The sequence below is a fragment of the Notolepis coatsorum genome (assembly GCF_963971535.1).
Source record: "Notolepis coatsorum genome assembly, chromosome: 10".
Lineage (NCBI taxonomy): Eukaryota > Metazoa > Chordata > Actinopteri > Aulopiformes > Paralepididae > Notolepis > Notolepis coatsorum.
The window spans coordinates 50,639,083-50,658,788 of NC_140174.1; the positions used below are offsets into that span (position 1 = coordinate 50,639,083).

General features: G+C 42.6%; 1 protein-coding gene across 1 annotated transcript in view; it reads left to right on the top strand.

Annotated features, from left to right (window-relative positions):
- Positions 1 to 814: 814 nt before the first annotated feature.
- The window catches only part of dnah9 (dynein, axonemal, heavy chain 9), a gene marked incomplete at its 5' end in the record, with an annotated part of 366,889 nt that continues 347,997 nt past the window's right edge, over positions 815 to 19,706 (top strand). Inside the window, 3 exon segments of the mRNA XM_084323040.1 lie at positions 815 to 1,168; positions 13,367 to 13,563; positions 16,781 to 16,939. Coding sequence (XP_084179166.1) covers positions 815 to 1,168; positions 13,367 to 13,563; positions 16,781 to 16,939 — 710 coding nt within the window.

Below are 19,706 nucleotides of genomic sequence, written 5' to 3' on the forward strand. Positions count from 1 at the left end.
TTGTCTTCTGTTTTGTTTTGTTTGATTTATTGTCTGATTTGCATGAGCTTCCAGCAATAATGGGTGTATGCTATTCTTAACTAATCCAGCTGTGGGCTGTGTTGGCGCTTCTCTGCAACAGGTTGCCCTGTTCGTTCAGTTGGAAAAGTCTGTTGGATCAGACATTAGATGTTGTTCTCACTCCACTCACGCCACTTTGTGGCAGCTCGGTGCAACTGCAGCGTTCTGTGAGGGTATCTATGATTATACAGTCAATAGGGGTTTCTCTTTATTTATGTCTTCCCTTCATTCAACCGAATATAGCCTCTATAGCCATGAACGTTTTCATATAGTTATTATTATTATTATTATTATTATTATTATTATTATTATTATTATTATTATTATTATTATTATTATTATTATTATTATTATTATTATTATTATTATTATTATTATTATTATTATTATTCTTTTTTTTTTTTTTTTTTTTTTTTTTTTTTTTTTAACTGATTTATTTTGACAAAGCAGCCTACTGTAGACCACTGGACTTTCACTTGTAACTTTTAACACCTGATTTAATTCCATAGGCTTCTCAAAGCCACCCAGCAAGTTCCCAAGCAAACAATCACTTCACTCACCTATCCAACACTGATAATGAGAAGAATAGCATGGGTCAGTGGCAGGTCACGTTTGTCCCCCAAGCAACGACCTAATTAATGCAAACACTCTGTTGCTATGGAGGCCACGGGGACAATCACTTCACTCCTATCCCGGGACAGTCGAAAGGGTTCAAGAATACCTCTTGTGTTTAGGACCCGCACAACTCTAAAACATGGAGGATTCGCCGATGGCAGACGGAAGATTTAAATTCTTAGAAGAGTATGTTCTAAAGACTATGAAACTGAAACAGGACCAGTGGCAGAAATGCATTACCATCGAGGACAACAGACAAGTGATTCAGCAGTTTTTAGACAAATCAGACCAAACTACGTTGGTCGTGTCACTAAATGCAGCTGGGCTTTTGCTGCCCACTTCAGGATTCCAAACAATCTCCCAAAACAAATCGGTTTACTTTGTCAAACAAATCAAAGGATCGCTGATCGATCCTGACTCGATGAAACGTACGTTGGTCTGCGGAGACTTGTCTTACGCTCGGCTTGATCAATTTTCTGCTCTAGTTGAAGAGGTAAGACCGTTACTGTTCCTAATTTATGCAAATTACATGTTATTTCAATCATACATAAACACTTTTAGCCACTGTTTATACTGTATAGCCCTGTATAGTGTGTACATCGTGTCGTGTCCCATGTTACGTATATTATGTTACTTTATGTTTATTTACTTTATTAGATTTTTTTAATTTTTTTACACCGTGGGAAGGGGAAACGAAATTTCACTTTTCTGTATGTCTTGCACATTATGAAAGCGACAATAAAGCTGACTTTGACGTTGACTTTGTCATCAGCAGCTTGTGACTGCAACTTGTTCCTGTTCGCAGACGACTCAGCCCTGCTGGTCTCTGACAGGGACAAGTTGCAGGTTGAAAAAGCCCTCAGCTCTGAACGCAGAATTTGCACCTGACTCTCCACGCGCAGGCAGGGCCGCCTGGGAGAAATGCGAGGCCTGTGCGAGATTTAAACGCGAGCCCCCCCCCCCCCCTAAAAGGTAAAAAAAAAATATATATATATATATATATAATTTTTTTTTTGTTTTTTTTCATACAGTCAACATATTCTTAAATAATAGCGCTGCCCGAGGCTGGGCTAGATACAGTCAACATATAGCAAGAGAGAGAGCGAGAGAGAGCTCCCGTTCTACAGTCAATATACAGTGTTATCGCTGCACAGACCCGGCAATGCCCCTGACCCTCCACCAGAGCAAGGCCAGAGAGAGAGAGAGAGACACATTGGAAACCAGAGCAAATTGAAATGCTATTTGGCCCTAAACAGAGAGTACACAGTGGCAGAATACCTGAGCACTGTGACTGAAGATCCTTGACTAGGTACAGACTCAGCGAGCACAGCCTAGCCATCGAGAAAGGCCACCATAGGCAGACCTGGCTCCCAAGCGAAGACAGACCCACTGCACACAAGATGAGGTGGAAACCGAGCTCCACTTCTTAACAACCTGCCCACTATACCAAGACATACTTCCCACAAATTGCAAACACCCAAAGAGACTTTGAAAACATCGACAATAACTCAAAACTCCCATACCTACTGAGAGAAATACAAGAATGTGAAATAAAGCCCATTTGAATTGAAGAGAGAGAGAGATAGATAGAGCATGTCTGTGTGTGTTAGAAAGAGAGAGATAGAGAGAGAGCATGTCTGTTTGTGTGTGTGTGTTAGAGAGAGAGCATGTATATGTGTGTTAGAAAGAGAGAGAAATATATAGAGAGAGAGCATGTCATTTTGTGTGTTCGAGAGAGATATAGAGCATGTCTGTGTGTGTTAGAAAGAGAGAGAGAGAGAGAGCATGTGTGTTTGTGTGTTAGAGAGAGAGAGCATGTCTGTGTGTGTGTGTGTGTGTTAGAGAGAGAGCATGTATGAGAGAGATAAGCAAAGATGAGCCCCTAAAGGATATTCAACTTTTAATGGAAGAACAAAACAGAAGGAAAAGATAACTTCACAAAGGCAACATGAATATACATAGATCCAAAAGGACAAAGATCAACACTTAAATCCAAAGAGAAGAGGGTCTATACCAGAGAAAACAAAGTAGCAAGGAGCCAATGGCCGACATCATCTAAATAGGCTAACTGCAAATAGAGTAGCCAGGTACTGACACCAGGCCACACACAGCTTTGGCCAACGCTACCCAAGCTACACAAACGACCAAGACAATTCACACACAGCACATGTCGTATATCCAAATGTTGTGAAGTAACATATGTTTTGCCTGGAAAAAAACATCGTTATTAACAAAACATTCGGGAGGGGAAGGAAGGAAGAGTGGGGTAATGTCCAATGGACATCTTACCTGCACCAAGGAACGCAGGGCGAAAGGCCGCAACACAGGTCTCCACGTTGACGAAAGGCCTCTCGCTGGCGGGACAAAGAGAAGCTATGGCCGGGCCTTGTCATGGTGCAGGCCCGACTACATCTTCTGTCAAAGATGATGTCGTAGTCAGAGTGCCAGGGCCTGCTATTCTCACGGCTAATGTCAATGGTCGTAGCACAAGCTAACAGCTAACTCTAGGCTAACTGATAGCATCAAGCTAACGTTCCCAGCCGAGCGAAAACGAGCAGCTAACGTCGTAGCTAAACAGCTAACTGGCTAACAGTTAGCTCAACCCGGCTATTGCTAACCACTAGCTAACACAGAAGCAAGCTATGCGGCTACCACTGAAAAACTGTACAACGTGAGAAAAGCAATACAGGCCAACACTTCAGACAGCCGCTGTGTTTTCCTCTTCTCATCCGAAGAGAGAAGGGAAAACACGTCCCACTACAGAGCAGTGGCGGCCGGTGGGTACTTCGCCACTAGGGGCGCTATACCAAACATTTTGCAAACATGTACAGTACAGTACCACGCAACAGACTCATGGCAAGACGTGAGCGATTCGACTCACGCTCACGGCAATGAATCGGCTCTTATGAACGAGTCGCTCAGCTGTTACTACAACAACACACAACCAGTCAAATAAAGTATAGTCTAGACCAGGGGTTCCCAAACTTTTCAGGCCGGGGCCCAGAAAATAAGGCGTCAGAGAGCCGCGGCCCAATGCACATCGTCTGGCCTTTTTTTTTTTTTTTTTTTTCAGGCGACCGATTTTTTAAGCCAAATATCACTTCAATCCTATTAAGTTAGTTCAAGTTAGTTATTCATTTATATGTGCTATTTATGAGAGGGCTAACTTGTTGCAAAATAATAATGATAATAATAATAGCCTCATTAAAATACTATTGTTGCTTCGGTTGTTTTCAGCGTTTTATGTGCATAATCTGTTATTTAGTTTGAAATGTTCGTTGAAATAAGTAGATTTTTCGTTTTTGTTTATTTATTAAGTTAATATAAAACCATATAGTCACATTTTAGAATACAATAGAATAGAATTTTAGAATACAACTAGAAACACTGTCCTGGCCTGCTTCTAAGTTCAGTGACCTGACAAAAAAAAATTAAATTAAAAAATTAAAAATTAAAAAATTAAAAATAATTTTTTTTTTTTTTTTTTTTTTAAATCATCTCGCGGCCCATCCGTGGCTGCTCGCGGCCCACCTTTGGGTCGCGACCCCGACTTTGGGAACCACTGGTCTAGACTCTAATTCACAACTTGAAACACAATATATAAATAGAAAAGTTAGAAACAAAACTCGCCCGTCTCCAAACACAGGCAGATCTCTCCCTCTCTCCTTCTCTCTCTCACACACAGCGCGACGTGGAATCGATTCGTTACACAATCAGACCTATTATATACCAAGAATAACTTCAGTATGAGTACAGGGCTGTACACATATTTTGCATATTGTTAAACAAGCCAAGGCTAGCTATTAAACTATCGATATGAATCAAAAATCTGGGACCCTGATGTAAACAAGACAAACGTCTTTCTCTGGTCTGCATCCCCTTAACAATTGTGTGTATTGAGCCGTACTGTATTGTACCCATTCTGCAATCTGTTAATAAAGTTCTCATTCATTCATTCATTCAAACATAGACGATATTGAACAAGCCATAATCCACATATTTTCAATCCGAGAGAGCTGCAGTAGTTAAATCAATGAGCCATCGACATAGTCAGTGTGGTAAGTAACGTTATTATTGCATCCAAGATTGATACACGGCTGGCTAGGCAGTTGGTAGTCATAGTCTTGTGTTATAAAATAAATAAACAATCAGCAATGTCTCGCTTCATGAATGGCCAGCAGTAGCCTAACAGTACTGCTCCTAAAAAAAACTATTTACAAACGTTAACGTTAACCACAGAGAGAGAGAGAGAGAGAGAGAGAGAGAGAAGAGAGAGAGAGAGAGAGAGAGAGAGAGAGAGAGAGAGAGAGAGACTCACTGTTTAGTTGAAACGTCCAGGGCAGGAGAGCTTGATAAACATGTATAATCCGCCATATAGCTTGTTAGCCAAGTGTTAGCTCGTTAGCACAACACAAGTACATTCCTTTGTCCATTTCCGCTCGAACAGACTGCAAACTACCTGGCGTTCTATCGCCATGCTCTAAGACAAACTCTAACTGTTGTGAAGGATCAGATTAAACCGAATATATATATTTATTTATGGATATATATTGAATAGTATTTGTATATCGTTTGATATCCCTTGTATATTCCTTGTACATATACACGGAATATTCCTTTAGTCTACTATAGCCCATAATAGTTCATTCTCTTATTGGACAAGGACCTGGCGCCAGGGACAAGCCCCTTGGAGCCAAGTTCAATGGTACGGACGAAACATGTCTCTACTAGCCCCGGCTCTGCGCAGGAATACGGCTACCGAAAAGAGAGTGGCACTATTTGTTCACCGTGCATATAAATAGGGCGCAAGTAAATGTAGAATTCCTCTTATCCCTTAGTCCTTTACCCTTCTACCCAACTAAGTAACAGAACGTGAAGCCTCACCCCACGATACCGCGACACCGCGTGCGGTGTAGTATGGCCTGTTTGGCCTTAGAATAGCATTGAGACCTCGTGCGAATTAATAGCTGAATTGCCAGAGTTTGGCACCGTATTTCTATTGAGTAATAATAGTCTATTATGTATGGTGCATCGTGCGGTTAGAGTTCTAAAGTGAGCAGCATCCCCGTCGCTTCCTCGTGTTATCTAGAGTCTTAACCAGGTTGGGCAGACCACACGTGGTGCTTTCATCCGAGGAGTTCTAGGCGAGGACCGAGTGGACCTGTACATTGGATTACCTACCCGACGACTGCTGAGCCCTAAGCGGCATGGAATATATATTTGCTTTGGTACTTTGATTTGTGGAGCGGATAATCGCCAACACCGGTGAGTGTTGGATCTACCCCGAAAGGAGTCAAGGTGAGACGGCGCTCAGACCAGACTGAGGTCGCCTCGCTTCTTCTTCACTGTGGAGCTACAGCTACAGCTACAGCCTACAAGAGAGCCAAGGTGTATTCATCTGTGGATCAAGATTCTACTGCACTGTCTTCTGTACGTGAAGTCTCCCTAGAAATCGTTGACCAGACGGGATACTGCCGACGGCTCTCCTACCCCCCCTACCGGCCTACAACCGGGAGGACCCCTACAGTATATCCAGCTATAATCATTAAGTGACCATAGATATAATTCCTTAAGAGCCAGGTTGTATACTTGCTTCCTGCGTAACCAGAGATTGGACATTCAGTGTTGATTTGCCTACGAGTACTCATTTGCCTTACAAGAGCATCCAAATCATAAATGTAATGGTGAATATTATATGTACCTTTTGCTATATATTAAATATTTGATTATTACCTTTGTGTGGACTTGGTTTCATGGTGGGAAAGTGTTGATCATATTTAGATATCGTGTACTGTATGGCCAGTAGTTAAAGTACATAAAGCGGTAGTGGTTTAATGATACCATACTTATCAATACAGTCAGGGAATTGTACCCCTCAGTTACACTAACCTTAACCAACTTTGAAAGAGTGCCTAAGCTTAACAGTCTAAAGAACTTGCAGTCACGGCACGCTCTAAGACAAACAACCTAGGACCAACCTAGGAACCAACCTAGGAAGCTAGAAGCTAGAATTGGAACATTAGAAATTGGATTCGGCCAATCAGAGATCGTCTCTGTGAAATTCTGCTACGGAAAAAAATACTGGCGTCGGCCAATCAGAGAGCGTCTCCGCGAAATGCGGCTACAGATATTCTTGACGCTACTGGCTAGACCGCTTCAAATCGTGCCCGGATTCCAACATAATAGTCATATTTCAACGCACAACGCGTTATGCACTGATTGGCTGTGACGGATACAGCGATCAAACTGTGACGCGCACTCAGAGCGCTATCGCGTATAGCCCGGGCCGAGAAATACAAAAAAAAAAAAAAAAAAAAAAAAACGTGATGTCACTTCCTGCTCTGGAAAACGAGTGTTTTTTAATTGCGATAATAACGTTATATTGTGCATTGGAAATACAAACATACTTAAAATGAGTAAATATTATTCATTTTAAACATGTTTATATTATTTATAGGGCTATAAAACAAAAAACTAAAACCGTATTTTTCTTGTTCTCTCATATAACCAGGGTAGTTCCTGAGGGGGGGCGGCGCCCGAGCGCCCCTAGTGGCGAGCCGCCACTGCTACAGAGTGGTGTTTACCATAGCGGTGCCGGCAACAAGTCCCTCGCGGACTATAGCCGACTTGAGCATGGAGATATTCTCATAATGAAACACCAAGCTCACCTCCCTCGCACCAGGTGCTGACAGCAGGCCACACACCGTTAGCTACTACAACAGCTAGCTGGCCCGTTTGGCTCCCGAGAGAGAGAGAGAGATATCCACGGCGGGAATAGAATAGAGTGCATTAAAAACTCACCAAACGTCCAAGAGGATGGAGACAACCGCGTGGAGTTGACGAAGTTCATCTGCCGAATGACCGTCCTCTTCATCTTGGCATAACAATGCTGCACGCGCTCTCTCTAGGTTAGCTAACGCTAGTTAGCCTTTAGCTAAGCTAGCTACTAGCCGACATCATCATGGCTATCCCGACTGAACCACACGTTAGCACTCAATATTATAACGTAGCTAAAGCTAACTAGCTGTCCCTGCCTATAGCCGGGATGGCTAGCCTGACTGAACTGTCTAACATGCAACAACTTTCATCTTCAGTCCATCTGCCGAATGACCGTCCTCTTCGTTTTGGCTGGCATAACTAAGCATAACCTCCAAAGCTGCACGCGCGAAATAGTCAAACGCAGCTGACGCAAGCCGGCGTACACATGATGTAACCCCTCCCTTCGTTGAAACCAATAGTATGTCTGCTGCAGAGCCCCAGAGCTCCAATAGTGAGTATGTCTGCTGCAGAGCCGCAGAGCCAGGAACATTCTACAAACGTGTCTAATGTGAAATATATAAGCAAAACTAGATTTTAGGTCTGTGATAAAAAAGGGCCTCGCGGGAAGGGGGGCCTCGCAAAAAATAAAAAAGAAATAAAAAGAAATAATAAAAAAAAGAATAAATAAAAAAAAAATATATATTTTTTTTTCATTTTTTTTTTGCGAGGCCCCCCTTCCCGCGAGGCCCTGTGCGACCGCACTGCTCGCACACCCCCTGAGGCGGCCCTGCGCGCAGGAGTGTGTTATAGGAATTAGATCACGCCTAGGGGTGGTTGTTATATTATTGCTATAGAATAGCAGTACTGTCTATCTGTATGTCATGTATGTCATATATGTTATGATTAATTGAAAATGGGGGACCCTGATGTAAACAAGACGAAAGTCTTTCTCTGGTCTGCTTCCTCTTAACAATTGGGTGTATTGAGCCGTACTGTATTGTACCCATTCTGCAATCTGGTAATAAAATTTTCAATCAATCAATCAATCAATCAATGAATCAATCAAATAACAACCGGTTTGATTGATTGATTGAAAATGGGGGACCCTGATGTAAACAAGACGAAAGTCTTTCTCTGGTCTGCAACCCTTTAACAATTGTGTGTATTGAGCCGTACTGTATTGTACCCATTCTGCAATCTGGTAATACAATTTTCAATCAATCAATCAATCAAATCTGTAAAAAAAAAAAAAAAAAGACGTTGACAATTTTTTTTCTTTTCTTTTTTTGATTTTCTTTTGTTTGACAATGAGTCATGACAAATTAATTACATAATCCATGTGTATGTAACAAACTAACATATTCCAGTTGACTATCTTTTTTGGAGGATTCGTTCAAAAGCTATTCATACTTCCATTTTTCTATCTATGGCGGATTGATTCAGACAGAAAAAATAAAGTAATTCGGTTGTGGGAGGGATCTGGGGTCACGTGGAGTGTGTTATACTAAATAACAACCGGCAACTTCACTGTTTCAGCCAATCAGAATCAAGAAATGTGCATGCCATTGTATAACAAACTATCGTTACACCTGGGTAAAACAGAGTCCATTCTCTTTGGATCAAATAACAAACTCAGCAAGGCCAACGGCTTCTCTGTTACAGTGGGTGACAATGTTGTCACAAGGAAAGATGAAATTACTTACCTGGGTTCCATTCTAGAGGCAAATCTTTCCTGTGACAAAATGGCAACCAATGTAATAAAAAAAAGTCTACCAACGAACAAGATTCTTGTACCGGATCTCCTCTCTCGTAAACAAGAATACCTTGAAGACCAACCTAACAAGGCCACTGGCCACGACAACATCCCTTCCAAATTCCTCAGAGACTCAGCAGCCGCCATCACCCCAATCATCACACACATAATAAACCTCTCCATAAAACAGGGACACGTCCCCAAGGACTTCAAAATTGCGAGGGTGACCCCTCTGCACAAAAAGGGCAGCAAATTAGACCCAGGCAACTACCGCCCTGTTTCTATTCTCACCTCCATCTCGAAAGTCATGGAAAAAATAGTCTACGAACAGGTCGAAAAGTACCTAGCGGAAAAAAATCTAATCTACGAATTCCAATCTGGCTTCAGAACATCCCACTCCACTGACACATGCCTTCTCTATTTGAATGACCACATCAAACAAGAGGTAGACGCAGGCAAATACTGCGGCATGGTCATGCTGGACCTACAAAAGGCCTTTGACACGGTCAATCACTCCATTCTGATTGACAAGCTAAAAGCAACTGGTTTTGATAGTCTATCAGTGAGCTGGATACAATCCTACCTTGAGGGGAGGGAACAGATGGTGGAGGTAAACGGTACCCTATCCCCCCCCCTCACAGTGAGCTGTGGTGTTCCACAAGGAAGCATACTAGGACCGCTACTGTTCCTAATTTATGCAAATGACATGTCGTCAGCTTGTGACTGCAACTTGTTCCTGTTTGCGGACGACTCAGCCCTGCTGGTCTCTGACAAGAACAAGTTACAGGTTGAAAAAACCCTCAGCTCGGAACTAGGCAGAATCTGCATATGGCTCGCTGATAACAAACTATCATTACACATGGGCAAAACAGAGTCCATTCTCTTCGGTTCAAATAACAAACTCAGCAAGACCGACGGCTTCTCAGTTACAGTGGGTGACAATATTGTCACAAGGAAAGATGAAATTACCTACCTGGGTTCCATCCTAGAGGCTAATCTCTCCTGTGACAAAATGGCATCCAATGTAATAAAAAAAGTCAACCAATGAACTCGATTCTTGTACCGGATCTCCTCTCTGGTAAACAATAATACCCTGAAGACTCTGGCAGGAGCACTCATTCAGGGGTACTACGACTATGCTTGCACCTCATGGTACCAAAGCACCTCAAAGGCGCTAAAAACAAAATTACAAACATCTCAAAACAAACTGGTCAGACTACTGCTTGACCTTACTCCTAGAACCCACCTCACCCCTGCCCACTTTGACAACCTAGGATGGCTTAGAGTAGACGACAGAGTACAGCAACTTGCAATGGGCCTGGTCTACAAGATACACTACACGACCAAGGTACCCATGTACATGTCAAAATACTTCCCAAAGGTCAGTGAATACCACGATCACAACACCAGAGGGAGCTCCACAAATCATGTTAAACCCAGATTCGGCTCAAATAAGGGACTAAACACGTTTCGCAATTATGCCACATCAATGTGGAACGCCCTACCCAAAGCTGTAAAGGAATGTGGATCACTACCCACTTTCAAAACCTCTCTCAAGGGACACCTACGGGAGACTGCAATTCAACACTGGCCCCTGTAAATATCCTAACCCAACCCCCTCCAATGTACAGTCATTTACCTAGTATGGTTTTGTCAATAGTCCAATGTACAATTTTGTTTGTTTGTACAGTGTCTCCCCCTCCCCCCCTCAATGTACAGTTTTGCTTGTATATACAGTGTGCCCCCCCCCCCCCAACCACCTCCAATGTAGATTACCCAGTATGGTTGTCAATATCCCAGTGTACCCAACCCCCCCTCCACCCAACCTCCTCCAATGTACAGTTTCTACGTCAAATGTATATACTCCCTTTTCCTGACTCCTTCTGTATCACAAACAGTACTGTATTTGCTAATCTGGTATGTCATAAATGTATAGATGTAGCAGTACTGACTATCTGTATGTCATGTATGTCATATATGTCCAGATGAATTGAAAATGGGGGACCCTGATGTAAACAAGACGAAAGTCTTTCTCTGGTCTGCATCCCCATAACAATTGTGTGTATTGAGCTGTACTGTATTGTACCCATTCTGCAATCTGTTAATAAAGTTTTCAATCAATCAATCAATCAATCTCCAAGGGCGCGTTCACACCTACCCTGTTTGGTCCACTTTAAGTGGACCATGGTCCCTTTAAGTGGACCATGGTCCCTTTAGATCGATAGTCCGTTTGGTAAAGTGATGCACGATATATCGGCCGCCGATATAATATCGGCCGATATGGCCGTTTTTTTACACATCGGTATCGGTCCGATATCAAGATAGGGCCGATATAAAAAAAATAAAAATAAATACATTTTTTTTTCTTTTTTTTTAATCTTTTTTTCCTTCTTTTTACATGTTTTGGCCTTAAATAGTTTCAAAATATCAGTCATTTCTGAAAATAAGTTACAAAAGTAAAAAAAATTATGCGTTTTGGAAAATAGCTCTTTATTTGATTATCATAAAAACGTGTTTTCTATACAGAGATATCGACATCGGTAAATATCGGTATCGGCCAGAACAGCAATATTAATATCGGTTATCGGTATCGGCCACAATTTTCACATCGGTGCATCACTAGTTTGGTTTGTACAGGTATGAACGCAAACCGAACTATAATGAGGACCAAACAACCGAACCATGGTCCTCTTGAAAAGTTGGGACTCGGTTCGTTTCAAAGTGGACCATGGTTCGTTTGCTGTTGGTGTGAACGCAAAACGAACTTTATATAGTATCTAATCTAGAGCAAATGACTGAAATGAGTGACAGGTGCCTAGTGGCGGCGGTCGCGCGACCCAACTTGACAGCGCCAAGTGACAGCTTGCGCGCGACCCAACTCAAATGAATGACAGGCGCGCGGACAGTCTCTCTCGTCCTCTCTCTCTCTCTGCCTCTCTCTCTCTCTGCCTCTCTCTCTCTCTGTCTCTCTAGACTGGCGCAGCGCGCGGACAGTCTCTCTCGTCCTCTCTCTCTCTCTTCCTCTCTCTGTCTCTCTAGACTGGCGCCGCGCGCGGACAGTCTCTCTCGTCCTCTCTCTGCCTCTCTCTCTCTTCCTCTCTCTGTCTCTCTAGACTGGCGCCGCGCGCGGACAGTCTCTCTCGTTCTCTCTCTCTCTCTATATATATCTCTACTCTCTAGTAGACTTGCGCCACGCTCGTAATGACAGTATCTCTCTCCTTTATCACAAGAGACGCTGTCTGCAACTGTTATGTTTGTGAGTGCTAGTCCAATAGATGAACGACTTGGCGACAGCATGTCATTTGTTTACAAATTAGATCCGCACCAAACAGGGTAGTGTGAACGCAGACCAAAATCAAACAATGTATCATTTTCACATTTGGTCCACCAGAAAGTCCGGACTATCCAGACTATCCCCGGACTTTCAGGTGTGAACACGCCCTAACAGGAGCACTCATTCAACGGTACTACGACTATGCTTGAGGTACCAAGCACCTCAAAGGCCCTAAAAACATCACAAAACAAACTGGTCAGACTACTGCTTGACCTTACTCCTAAAACCCACCTCACCCCTGCCCATTTTGACAACCTAGGATGGCTTAGAGTAGACAACAGAGTACAGCAACTTGCATTGGGCCTGGTCTACAAGGCTTGTGGGAGGCATGGCCTAACAGCGTTCGAGACAGGGGAGGGTAGAATTGGACGATACGAAAAAAATTGGGATGGGAGAAAAATAGAAAATGGGAGAAAAAAGTAGATAAAAAAAAAACTTGAGGAGATGAATTGATCTACAAGACCGGTGATAATGCTAGATACAGTAATGTCCATATAACACACACCAGAGATACTAAATGTGCTCTATGCAGTTTCGGAGGAGGCCGGGATTTCTTTGCAGAGCCTGCACTTTAGTTTACAAAGCATATTTATTTACTGTCCACAGGCACTGTGAACCAAACCCTAGAACACGGTCACCATCTAATGAAACCGTAAGCAAGATAGAAATGCACATGGCAAAAATAGTGATAAAAAGCATATTATCAAATCTCTTATCTTCTTGTCTGACTGGAGAAGACAGTAAGCAGATTTCCCATAATGTTGGTGTGTTCCTTTTAATGTTCATCATAATTCAACATTGCATACTTTATAATATACTGTAAATCCTTTCTACCACCCTTCCAGGTTATCATCCCATTCCTGGCCAACAGCAGGAACCACAGTGAATGGCCACAGGTAGTGTCCCAGGACTTCAAGCGCCATGTCAACTCTTTCAAAACCAACGTGTTTGTGGTGTCGGGTCAAGTCAAAGGCAAGACTCTCCTGCCCCTTCCCCCTGGGTTGGAACGAGTGGAACAAGCAGCCCTCGATAGAGACAAAAGGTAACCAAAGTCCTGACATGATATAATGATATAGGCACTAGGCAGTACTCGAGTTGAGGGGGGATGCGGGGGGATGGTATCCCCCCTGAAATAAAAACGGTCAATATCATCCCCCTTCTAAAACGGCCATCCCCCTTCCCATCCCTTACATCAAAGTATCAGAATGTTTAATGTTTAATAAAAATGTCCACGGCACTGGCCATCCTCTCAGTCACGAGAGCATGCACTCGCAATTCGCAAATATGCTGCGCATATCACTGTCAAACGGTGCGTGTCTCGTGCCACTGACTGTCGGTCGCTTAGCCTAATTGACAGTGTCACGAGACCCGCGAACATATCAGATGTTTAATAAAAATTCCCACGGTACTGCTACTTGCGCAACATCGCCCATATGTTTCCACGTCGCGCACGGCACTTCTCGTCTGCCGACTCACACCAGATTACAATACACTGGTGAACCACATGCAATGCCACTATGCCAGTCTTCCCACAACAAAGACACCAGATGTAGTCAGTGGCAACATGGCAGTGCCATGGCAAAGTTAAATACAATATTTAAATAATAAATACGATTGGACTGAAACACTGGGTTGCATGCTTGGACTGAAACACTGTATTTAATTAAGCTCTGGAAATCCGTCCCATTTCTACTCCAGCGCTCGAGTTTCCTCGTGATTTGAACGCTTGTATTTTATCATTGAGCGACAGGATGGTTGTGTTTTCACCTTGTAGTGACAGATTAAGTCCATTCATTTTAGCAAATATGCAAGACAAATATGCTAGCCCTGTTATCCAGTCGGGATCGGAAAGGTGGGCAGTGAGCTGGGTTGCATTCTGTCAGAAAAAAGCGCCTCATCCCGCAGCTCAAACAGGTGTTGCGCGCGACTTGCATTATGTAGGACAAAGGAAATCCATATAGGCTGAATATGATCTATTATCATCCTTTATAAGTGCTATTTGTTTTTCTAAGCAGTTTCAATAGCATTTGATGCCCTGTTAAAAAACTAAAATTTGAACTGCAATAAAATGATGATGGATCAATATTTGTCTCATTCTTTTCCTCCTTTTTTTAGAACGGGTTATTGTTTAATTTACATAATGATTTAATTAATCACAATTGAAAATCAACCCTTAGATACCAGTTTTGATCATATACCAGTAACTGCTTTTTTAAATACACTATAATTCAATATTCTATAAACACATTTGACTTTGTTGGATTGAAAAAATGGTAAATTGGAACTGTTAACCTATGACCATAGACTTCCATTACAACCACTTTTGACCCTAACTGTAAGCAGTGGTGCCATGGCAGCCCGGGCGGGGACTGACTCCAATTCTGAGGTGCCAAACATCCATAATAACATCATGCATGTTGTTTTAGAAGTATATTATCTTTGTGCTTACAATAATGAAAAGGTACGGTACACAGTTGGTTTCCCCCTCTGTGCCATTATCAGCACAAAATATGTCAAAATATGATAAAATCCACCATCCCCATGGCTGCAGATCCGGGGGGGGGGGGGGCATGTGTCCCCCAAAATTGGAAATATATGAATTGTCCCCTCCAATAATAATTATGTGGTATCAAGAGTAGTGTATCTACTCCCACTCTGTAATTCTAGTTTCGAAATACTCCTAAAAGCTTAATTTGCGTATTCAAATCATTAAAATTTTCTACTGGGGGATGATGCCCCCGGACCCCCATACTCTGCGTCCCCCCCAAACTTGTCATGAGATCTGCAGCCCTGACCATCCCCCCTGTTTTTTTTTCACAACTTTTTCGCGTAATTTCAACATGGAAATAAGGAATATCCAAATAAAAGCACACGTTGTTTCGAAAATGAAATTACAGCACTATGTTATCAATGAAATGAATGAATATTATCAACAAAAGCAATGGAATTGTTTCTGTATACACATTTATAAAGCGAGGCATATTTAGCCAAAATATGTTGCCAGAACATGAAAAGAAAATGCGCTCACGTGCGCTTTGGCAGATATCCGCTTCTACTCTGAAAATCCGCCCTCACATATGTTGATGCGAAGGGGACACGTTTTATCAGCGCAGCATTACACAACACTGGGTACTCGTTCTGGACTGATATCCAGAACTTTGCGAGGGCCTATCCAGTGAACTTGACTTTCAGTAGCTCGTCACACGAAAGATCATTGAGCGCCTCCTGCATTCTGTTCCTACAACAAGCCATCAAGCTGAGTAAATACCCCCAAATCTCCGCTGATTATCCTGGAGTGCCACTAACAGAGTTTCCAGCTCATTATCTGCACATTTCTCTGCCAATGTGTTGTTTTTGTCTGCAAGGAAAATCCGTGCTTCTTCTCCGAGTTAACAAAGGCAAATACTCTGAGATAGCCACCTCACTTCAGTGTGGTATAGCAGCTGGTTATGCGCAGAGCCCATTTCATCACGGCCAACCAGCAGCGCTTCTGACAACAAACCTATCCATTGCGAGTCCAGGTTACACACAAAAGACCAGACCCCCCCCCCGCGATTATAAATGTGCAGGGTGTAGTGAGATGTGTATTGGAATACGTGTGTCGGCCTCCATTGATGAAGGGGCGAGACATGGCAAATACACACAGCTGGCGGGTGGAAAACTCTATCTGAGTTTTTTTTTGTTGCCAATGCGCGACCCCACTGTCACCTACCCGTGACCCCACTTTGGGTCGTGACCCGTAGCTTGAGAACCGCTGCTTTAGATAATCCAATTGATGTGATACACTGCAGGGTGACCACGGTCGTCTGGTAATCAGAAGGTTCCTGGTTAGATTCCGGCTCCTCCTGGCAGCGTGTGGAAGTGACACTTAATGCCAAACTGCTCCTGATGAGCAGGTTGGCACCTTGCATGGTCGCCTCCACCATCCGTGTGTGAATGGGTGAATGTGAGGCATAAGTTGTAAAGCGCTTTGGATAAAAGCACTATATAAATGCAGGCCATTTACCATACAGTTGCAAAATTAAACCATACATTTAAATTTGAGATAATGAAAAAAAACTTGACTTAATATTAGCTTTTTATCATTAAGTTAGACAACTAAATTGTGTATCACCATTGTAAAAAAACACAGATGATGAACAATAAATATTGGTATATTGCCGATTTCCAATGCATTCATTCATCGAAGTATTTTGTTAGTCTGTCCCGTTCATACATGGTTTTGTTTTTTTTGTTTCCAACCTGTGAACCCGTTGCAGGGCAGACATGGTGGACACGAGTGTCATCCACGCTATAGAGTCAGTGGTGATCGAGTGGAGCCACCAGGTCCGTGCCGTCCTGAGGAAGGACTCCTCTGAGCCTCTGCTAGGAGGAGACAACCCAACACCACGCACTGAGCTGCTCTTCTGGAGGAACAGGTCAGCAGCGGGCTGCTCGCTTTCACCACGGACACAGGGCTGTCCCCGACTAGATGAATTGACCTATATCAAGCCCGCCCTCTTTTCTTGATCCTCCAATCCTAACTGTTGTGATTGGAGGATCAAAAAAAGAAGGCGGGATTTGAGATAGAATGACTGTGTTACGTAGTCAATACGATTTTATCGACTCATTGATTGGTTGATTTAATCAAATGGTTTACATTGATGTCTTCTATGATGCGGAAGGACCTTAAATCTAGTGCTTACTGACGCCAAAAACAGATAGTGATATCAGAAATTGTTCTACTTTCGACATAGGATAACACAATAAATGTCTGTGTGTGGAGAGCTAATATGGAGGGGTGGTTCTGTGAGACTGGGCCTAACTTGACGAAACACCAGTGAAGGGAGGTGCCCCCTTGAGAACTCTGGTGATGTCCTGCATTAAAAATTAAATACCACCTCAATAATAATCAATACAAGCTCTTTCTTCCCCCTCTTTTGCCAGGAAAATGGGGGAGTATGAGGAGGTAGAGTGTACAGCACAGTCGTGGGAGAGTTCTAGTCCGAACAGACACCTCCTTGACCTTCCTCAACCTCTTTCTAACCTCTCTTTCTATCCCTCTCTCACTGCCTATCTATCTACACAGTGGGTTGTGGTGGCCATTAGGGGCCATGTGATAGGACATGTAGCATCTATCTATCTACACGGTGGGTTGTGGTGGCCATTAAGGGCCATGTGATAGGACATGTAGCATCTATCTATCTACACAGTGGGTTGTGGTGGCCATTAGGGGCCATGTGATAGGACATGTAGCATCTATCTATCTACACAGTGGGTTGTGGTGGCCATTAAGGGCCATGTGATAGGACATGTAGCATCTATCTATCTACACAGTGGGTTGTGGTGGCCATTAAGGGCCATGTGATAGGACATGTAGCATCTATCTATCTACACAGTGGGTTGTGGTGGCCATTAAGGGCCATGTGATAGCACATGTAGCATCTATATCTACACAGTGGGTTGTGGTGGCCATTAAGGGCCATGTGATAGGACATGTAGCATCTATATCTACACAGTGGGTTGTGGTGGCCATTAAGGGCCATGTGATAGGACATGTAGCATCAACATTGTAAATACCTGGAGCTCACACAACAGGGCACGGGTCTCTTGAAGTTGGCAATGCTCTTTGTGACCATTATGGGCCATGTAATACATTCATAGTGTGTAGTTTCATAGTACAATTATTTATAGGTATATTGGTCTTTGTTTTGGCAACAGGAGGGGTTTTCTTCATCGTTTATCCTTATCATTTGGGGCACAAGTATCTTGTGTTAATTTTTTTTTTAATTGTAATGACTATATGATGACCTGCATAAACAATATATAATACAATAATAATATTTCACAATTGAATAATAATGCAAAAGAAAAGGAGTTGACTAAGACCATAATGGAGGGGGGCAGTGCTAATGTTTTCAGTTTTACACAAATGGAAAATAATCAGTCCTCTCTTTCTACAGCTTCCATTTGTGTCTGTTCATTGTCAGCACTTGTCAACAATGATGCAGAATCTTTGCCCAATTCTTTATTTTTTATTAAAAAGAAAATATCTTTTTCCTTTTTTCTTCACAACAAGCGCAACACAATACAGTAACACAATAATACACAATACACCACAACACAATACAGTAACACAATAATACACAAGACACCACAACACAATACAGTAACACTATAATACACAAGACACCACAACACAATACAGTAACACAATAATATGCAAGACACCACAACACAATACAGTAACACAATAATACACAAGACACCACAACACAATACACAATACAGTAACACAATAATACACAAGACACCACAACACAATACAGTAACACAATAATACACAAGACACTACAACACGATACAGTAACACAATAATACACAAGACACCACAACACAATACAGTACCACAATACAGTAACACAATAATACAAGACACCACAACACAATACAGTAACAATAATACACAAGACACCACAACACAATACATTAACACAATAATACACAAGACACCACAACACAATACTTACTTACTTACTTATCCTCTTCGTCCCGGTTGGGGCATAAGGCCGCAATCATACACTGCCACTGAATCCTGTCTCGTGCTTTGGCCTGCGCTTCGTCCCAGGAAAGACCCATCTCCTTCAGCTCCATCATCACTGTCCTTCGCCAGGTGTTCTTTGGTCTACCGCTCTTTCTCTTCCCAACTGGGGTCCATCTCAAGGCAACTTTAGGTAACCTTTCATTGGGCATCCTCAATACATGACCGAGCCATCTTAACCTCCATCTCCTTATCTCAAGGGACATATGCAAGCTGCCTGTCTTCTTATAAAGTTCCTCATTCGAGATTCTATTTGGCCAAAAGATGTTGCAGATCCTATGTAAGCAGCTATTGTGGAAGACGTCAACCTTTCTCATATCCTGTTTTGTTACTCTCCAGCACTCAGAGCCATATAGCAGGACAGACTTAACATTGCTGTTGTAGAGCCTGAGTTTGGTTTTAAGGCTATATTGTTTAGACTTCCAGATGTTGCAAAGTTGGCTGAAAGCACCTCTTGCTTTGTTGAGACGCGTCTTGATGTCTTTTTGCGTTCCACTTTCACTGCTTATGAGGCTTCCGAGGTATGTAAAGTCTTCTACACATTCCAACGCCTCTCCATCGATGGTGATTGGAGGTGCTGTTGGGGCATTGATGCACATCACCTG